The 7500-nt window shown below is 46.8% G+C and overlaps 1 protein-coding gene across 1 annotated transcript in view; it reads right to left on the reverse strand.

Annotated features, from left to right (window-relative positions):
* Positions 1-4774, reverse strand: part of LOC117472238 — a gene marked incomplete at its 3' end in the record, with an annotated part of 19378 nt that extends 14604 nt beyond the window's left edge. The window contains exons 1-2 of the mRNA XM_034117406.1: positions 4160-4774; positions 1326-3755 (exon numbers count right to left, since the gene is read on the reverse strand). Of these exons, the coding sequence (XP_033973297.1) occupies positions 1326-3755; positions 4160-4774 (3045 nt within the window). The remainder of the gene's footprint in view (positions 1-1325; positions 3756-4159) is intronic.
* Between the last annotated feature and the right edge of the window lie 2726 nt (positions 4775-7500).

The raw sequence follows: 7500 nt of genomic DNA on the forward strand, positions 1-7500 counted from the left end.
GTTTAGTGCCCGCTGAGAGATCGTACTTTCCTGTGGGTAAAAAGTACCCCAGTGCTGATTGGCTGGGAGGATTGCAAACCACGCCCCGTACAACTGTGAAAATGTTGTGTAGAGCCGCCATTGTTTTTCCTCGCTACAAAAACCCAGCGCACCGACGGAGAGTAGTTTGTTTTTGAAAGCAGTTATGGCAAGCATCAAGAAATCATCGGAGTGATGAGGAGGTGTCGGCGCTTCTGGAGATCTACGCCCGAGGACGCGACCCAGGGAATGCTACTGAAGCCAGTTCAGTAGCTTTCACTCGACCTGGGAATGTGCACAGCCCCACGGCATACCGGCTAAAAATAAAGAAACTCAGGCAGGACTACAAACGGCGGATTCAGTGGCCAACGATGACGACCACGACGAAGGTAAAATCAACTACATGCACTGGGGTTTTAATCTGCACAATAATGGTCTCAGATGTACTTTTATTTGCTCAGTAGATCAAGCTAGCCATGCTAGGCTGAATAGGCTAACACCGGCCCCGAGCTAGCTACATCTAGCTAGCTAGATATTCTCGGCTGTATGAAAACGTTTTGACTTGTGAATAACTGTGCAGTGTTTCTGTAATTTGCTTCACTAACTCATGGCACTAATCGTCTGTTTCAGGCGAGGAAAATCATCAACTCTCGGGATTGGAAACAAGCGAGCTTTGCATTCTAGATCACAGAGCTAGCTTGTCTCCCTTACCAGCAACCAAACGCAAAGGTACACACACTGTAACTTTGTCTTGAAAGAACGTTACGCATCGAACTGATGTTCACAATCATGTTTATTTCCTTCTTGGTACAATTATGAAACAGCGTGAAAACGTATTCGCCTAGACCGGCATTTACAAATGTTCGCGCCTTTTTACTCTCTCACAAACATTGTAAACATCCGGGCTAGAGGTCACATGACTTCCGGTAAGAAAACTTGCCTCAACAACATTAAACAAAGTTCAAGCATACATGAAGCACTCTTCAAAAAGGAACAATCCTCCGTGTTTGAACCTCTTAAATCGCTGCATAGCCGATTTATCTGGACTGGATTATCCTAGAGAGGCTAAACATTCTTTATAACACAGTTTCAGATTTGTGAAACCATCATGTTTCATCGGTTATAAACTGGCAAAGCTTTGTCATTTATTTATCATCAATGTTGTAACCTTGTGGAGGAATGGCAGGGGCACATACACACATATGATCATTTATATCGTTTTAAATATGATTTGACCTAAAACTAAATGTTTTTATGATTGTCCTCTGAGGAGGACATGGGGATTTGCAAACTTAGAAACACGAGTCCAGATGGAAACACGAGTCCAGATGGAAACACGAGTCCAGACGGAAACACGAGTCCAGACGGAAACACGAGTCCAGACGGAAACACGAGTCCATACGGAAACACGAGTCCAGACGGAAACACGAGTCCTTACGGAAACACGAGTCCAGATGGAAACACGAGTCCAGATGGAAACACGAGTCCAGATGGAAACACGAGTCCAGACGGAAACACGAGTCCAGATGGAAACACGAGTCCAGACGGAAACACGAGTCCAGACGGAAACACGAGTCCAGATGGAAACACGAGTCCAGACGGAAACACGAGTCCTTACGGAAACACGAGTCCAGATGGAAACACGAGTCCAGATGGAAACACGAGTCCAGACGGAAACACGAGTCCAGACGGAAACACGAGTCCAGACGGAAACACGAGTCCAGACGGAAACACGAGTCCAGACGGAAACACGAGTCCTTACGGAAACACGAGTCCTTACGGAAACACGAGTCCTGACGGAAACACGAGTCCTGACGGAAACACGAGTCCTGACGGAAACACGAGTCCAGACGGAAACACGAGTCCTTACGGAAACACGAGTCCTTACGGAAACACGAGTCCAGACGGAAACACGAGTCCAGACGGAAACACGAGTCCTTACGGAAACACGAGTCCAGACGGAAACACGAGTCCTTACGGAAACACGAGTCCTTACGGAAACACGAGTCCAGACGGAAACACGAGTCCTTACGGAAACACGAGTCCAGATGGAAACACGAGTCCAGATGGAAACACGAGTCCTGATGGAAACACGAGTCCAGATGGAAACACGAGTCCAGACGGAAACACGAGTCCAGATGGAAACACGAGTCCAGACGGAAACACGAGTCCTTACGGAAACACGAGTCCTTACGGAAACATGAGTCCTGATGGAAACACGAGTCCAGATGGAAACACGAGTCCAGACGGAAACACGAGTCCTGATGGAAACACGAGTCCAGATGGAAACACGAGTCCAGACGGAAACACGAGTCCTGATGGAAACACGAGTCCAGACGGAAACACGAGTCCTGATGGAAACACGAGTCCAGATGGAAACACGAGTCCAGACGGAAACACGAGTCCAGATGGAAACACGAGTCCAGACGGAAACACGAGTCCTTACGGAAACACGAGTCCTTACGGAAACATGAGTCCTTACGGAAACACGAGTCCATACGGAAACACGAGTCCAGACGGAAACACGAGTCCTGACGGAAACACGAGTCCTGACGGAAACACGAGTCCTGACGGAAACACGAGTCCAGACGGAAACACGAGTCCTTACGGAAACACGAGTCCTTACGGAAACACGAGTCCAGACGGAAACACGAGTCCAGACGGAAACACGAGTCCTTACGGAAACACGAGTCCAGACGGAAACACGAGTCCTTACGGAAACACGAGTCCTTACGGAAACACGAGTCCAGACGGAAACACGAGTCCTTACGGAAACACGAGTCCAGATGGAAACACGAGTCCAGATGGAAACACGAGTCCTGATGGAAACACGAGTCCAGATGGAAACACGAGTCCAGACGGAAACACGAGTCCAGATGGAAACACGAGTCCAGACGGAAACACGAGTCCTTACGGAAACACGAGTCCTTACGGAAACATGAGTCCTTACGGAAACACGAGTCCAGATGGAAACACGAGTCCAGACGGAAACACGAGTCCTGATGGAAACACGAGTCCAGATGGAAACACGAGTCCAGACGGAAACACGAGTCCTGATGGAAACACGAGTCCAGACGGAAACACGAGTCCTGATGGAAACACGAGTCCAGATGGAAACACGAGTCCAGATGGAAACACGAGTCCAGACGGAAACACGAGTCCAGATGGAAACACGAGTCCAGATGGAAACACGAGTCCAGATGGAAACACGAGTCCTGACGGAAACACGAGTCCTTACGGAAACACGAGTCCAGACGGAAACACGAGTCCAGACGGAAACACGAGTCCATACGGAAACACGAGTCCAGACGGAAACACGAGTCCTTACGGAAACACGAGTCCAGACGGAAACACGAGTCCATACGGAAACACGAGTCCAGACGGAAACACGAGTCCAGACGGAAACACGAGTCCAGACGGAAACACGAGTCCAGACGGAAACACGAGTCCAGACGGAAACACGAGTCCTTACGGAAACACGAGTCCTTACGGAAACACGAGTCCTGACGGAAACACGAGTCCTGACGGAAACACGAGTCCTGACGGAAACACGAGTCCAGACGGAAACACGAGTCCAGATGGAAACACGAGTCCAGACGGAAACACGAGTCCTTACGGAAACACGAGTCCTTACGGAAACACGAGTCCAGACGGAAACACGAGTCCAGACGGAAACACGAGTCCTTACGGAAACACGAGTCCAGATGGAAACACGAGTCCTTACGGAAACACGAGTCCTTACGGAAACACGAGTCCAGATGGAAACACGAGTCCAGATGGAAACCCTAACCCCTTCATTTAACTGACGCTCTTATCCAAAGCGACTTACAATAAGTGCAGAACCATAAAGAATCAAATTCCGAGCAACAAGCAAAGAGCAGATAAATTCACTTCAAGCAGATCAGAGCACAGTAAGAGCTGGTGAATCAGAGACAAGGCCTAAACAGTGTTTTCTATCATCGGGGGAAATTAAAACTGAAGTACATTTTCAGAATCGGATTCATTCACTTAAATGAGTCCTGTATTATTTAACACTTTGAGAAAAATCAAAGTCAAAGTTTTATTTTTAACCTTTTTTTAATCGTTTCCGGTCCTCGTCTTGTTTTTTCCTTTTATCTTTTGGCCTGAAGTTGAATTGCACAGGTTTATGATCTGATATGTTGTCTTCCCGGACTTCAACATCAGAGACTTCAACATTTCTGAAGAGAACCAGATCCAGAAAGTGAGTGGAGGTGCGGAAGGTCGGCTTATTTGGGTGCATGCCGAAGCCGTTGACCCTTAGAAACTCTAGAAACTTCTTAACATAGGTTATCTTATCACAATCAACCCAGATATTGAAATCTCCGGTCACAATGATGTTGTTGTAGTTTTTGGAAACCTGATCCAAGAGTTTCTGAAACTCTTTCAGGAATTTGCTGATGGTGATCAGGGTTTTCTTTGGCGGGCGATAGAGGTTGATGCTCAGGACGGGTTCTTCCCACTCGTTATGTTGCAGAGCTGTCGCCACACATTCAAAGGTCTCCATGTTGTTGTCTAACTGAATTTGTTCACTATGCAACACTGGAGAGACCTGGATAGCTACCCCTCTATGCCCGATGAGTTCACTCACATAATGGAAGAATCTGAAGTTTGGGGGCGAAGCCTCCCTGAGGACCCTTTCTGCCGTGTCCCACTTTAACCACGTCTCGGTTGTGAAAAGGACGTCCAGCTGGTTTTCTGTGATGAACTCTGAGATTTTGGATGTTTTTTTGTTCATCGAGTGAACATTTAACAACGTTGCCCTGACGAATGGGGTTTCTCTTTGGATGCTCTCTAACTCACTTCCTGTCCGCTCTGTTTGATGGCCCAAAATGGAACCTTGAAACAGAAAGAGAAAGAGAAACAGAGAGCCCAATACCCAAGAAAATACCAATATCATGCTTCTGAAACCCTGCATCATCCAATAAATTAAAAGACTGAAACCACACATCATCATCAAGTAAATGAAAAGACTGAAACTCCACATCATCATCGAGTAAATGAAAAGACTGAAACTCCACATCATCATCAAGTAAATGAAAAGACTGAAACTCCACATCATCATCAAGTAAATGAAAAGACTGAAACCACACATCATCATCAAGTAAATTAAATGACTGAAACCATTCTTCTTCATCCAGTCAATTAAACCATTGAAACCCCACTTCTTCATCCTGTCAATTAAACCATTGAAACCCAACATCATCATCCTGTCAATTAAACCACTGAAAGCCCACTTCTTCATCCTGTCATTTAAACCACTGAAAGCCCACTTCTTCATCCTGTCATTTAAACCACTGAAACCCCACTTCTTCATCCTGTCAATTAAACCACTGAAACCACGCATTATCATCAAGTATTTTGAACCACTGAAAGCCCACATCATCATCAAGTAAATTGAACCACTGAAACCCAACATCATCATCCAGTCAATTAAATCACTGAAAATTCTGTGTTTCTGTGGTTTTCTTGGGAACCATTCTTTCTCCAGCCTCTCTTTCTCCAGCCTCTCTTTCTCCAGCCTCTCTTTCTCCAGCCTCTCTTTCTCCAGCCTCTCTTTCTCCAGCCTCTCTTTCTCCAGCCTCTCTTTCTCCAGCCTCTCGTTCTCCATCCTCTCTTTCTCCAGCCTCTCTTCTCCAGCCTCTCTTTCTCCAGCCTCTCGTTCTCCATCCTCTCGTTCTCCAGCCTCTCTTTCTCCAGCCTCTCGTTCTCCATCCTCTCTTTCTCCAGCCTCTCTTTCTCCAGCCTCTCCAGCCTCTCTTCTCCAGCCTCTCTTTCTCCAGCCTCTCTTTCTCCAGCCTCTCCAGCCTCTCTTTCTCCAGCCTCTCTTTCTCCAGCCTCTCTTTCTCCAGCCTCTCCAGCCTCTCTTTCTCCAGCCTCTCTTTCTCCAGCCTCTCTTTCTCCAGCCTCTCTTCAATCTCTCAGCTCTCTCTCCAGCCTCTCTTTCTCCAGCCTCTCGTTCTCCAGCCTCTCTTTCTCCAGCCTCTCTTTCTCCAGCCTCTCTTTCTCCAGCCTCTCTTTCTCCAGCCTCTCCAGCCTCTCTTTCTCCAGCCTCTCTTTTTCCAGCCTCACTTTCTCCAGCCTCTCCAGCCTCTCTTTCTCCAGCCTCTCTTCGTGTTCTCGTTGTATTTGAGCCATCCCCTGCCTGTAAATGAAACCAGTGAAAATCGTTAGCATCATTTCAGAAACCTACGTTTTCGTGACAAAAGTTCTTATAATCAAATATAATTCAGTGTAATCCACAATATAGAATGCATTATATTTCACGCCGCTCTACACTAAGTGTAAACGATTTGGTAGGCTGGCATTTAAGAGTTCAAGTTATAGTTCATCAGTACAGGTGTCTGTTTGGCAGAGGGGAGAGCCCTTACTCTCAGCTGTCAGCAGGAGGCTCTGACTGAAGGGGAAATGACTGAAAGCTCTAGTTTGGTTTTGACTGCAATCTGAAGGGAGTCTGGATAGGTCCAGACTCCCTTCTCCAGCTGATAATGACACTATACAGTATGTGGGTATGTGGGCGTGTAGTTGCTTCTGATGCTGTTGGTAAGATATGAAAGCAGCAGCTCAGAGACGAAAAAACACAGGTTTTTTTTACTGAGAAATTCATCCTAGAATGTTTAGAATCATTTCTACAGAACAGCAAAAATCTCACTTGATGTTGTCGAACTGAGTCCTCAGTGTCCGGCACATCTCGTCCAAGGCGTTGGCGGTATCTCTCATGGATTGGCTCGCTTCAGTCACGTTATTGTTCTTGACCATTTCCTTCCAGCTGTCTATTGCCTCATGAAGTGCAAACGCAACTCCAACAACTCCTCCAGCTCCTCCAGCAACCTGAGCAGGAATATTTCACACCGTCAGCCTCAACAACATTCACAGTGATATCTCTAAACTAGTATTATGATATGTAGCTGTATGCGGAGGGTTTCAGAGTCATTCAAAAACACATGTAAGATCTTACAGTTTTGAGTCCAGCTATGGCCATTTTTTTGAAGAGTTGATTGCCTGCTTCAGACAGCAGTTTAGCTTCCGTTCCACTTGCTTGAAATGCGATGAATACTGAAACACTGGCAACTTCAACCCCAATTGCAGTCAGTGCATTCACATAAAGCTTTGGCGAAGATGAAGAAGACCACTTGATGCTATCACAGACCGTCCACTTCTGACCATTCCTTCTGGCGATGGCTGCAGGGATCTTAGCCATGACTCGTTGGTCCAGCTCGTCTTCGTCTGCGTTGAAGCTCTCAGCCTTACACTCCTCCCTCAGCTGCTCGAACAGACACGTGATTCTTTCTGCAATCTTGTTGCTTTCGCTTTCTAAGCGCTGCGCCTCCTTCGTCGTCTTGCTGGATAAGAGGTGCTCTGTAAGTTGAGTAACCAGAGATATGGTTAAACCTACACCCATATAGGTTGCTCCTAACCCACCTAGAAACGGAGCCGCTAATCCGCCGGTGCACAATGTGACCA

The sequence above is a fragment of the Trematomus bernacchii genome, unplaced genomic scaffold, assembly GCF_902827165.1.
Source record: "Trematomus bernacchii unplaced genomic scaffold, fTreBer1.1, whole genome shotgun sequence".
In the NCBI taxonomy this organism is placed as follows: Eukaryota; Metazoa; Chordata; class Actinopteri; order Perciformes; family Nototheniidae; genus Trematomus; species Trematomus bernacchii.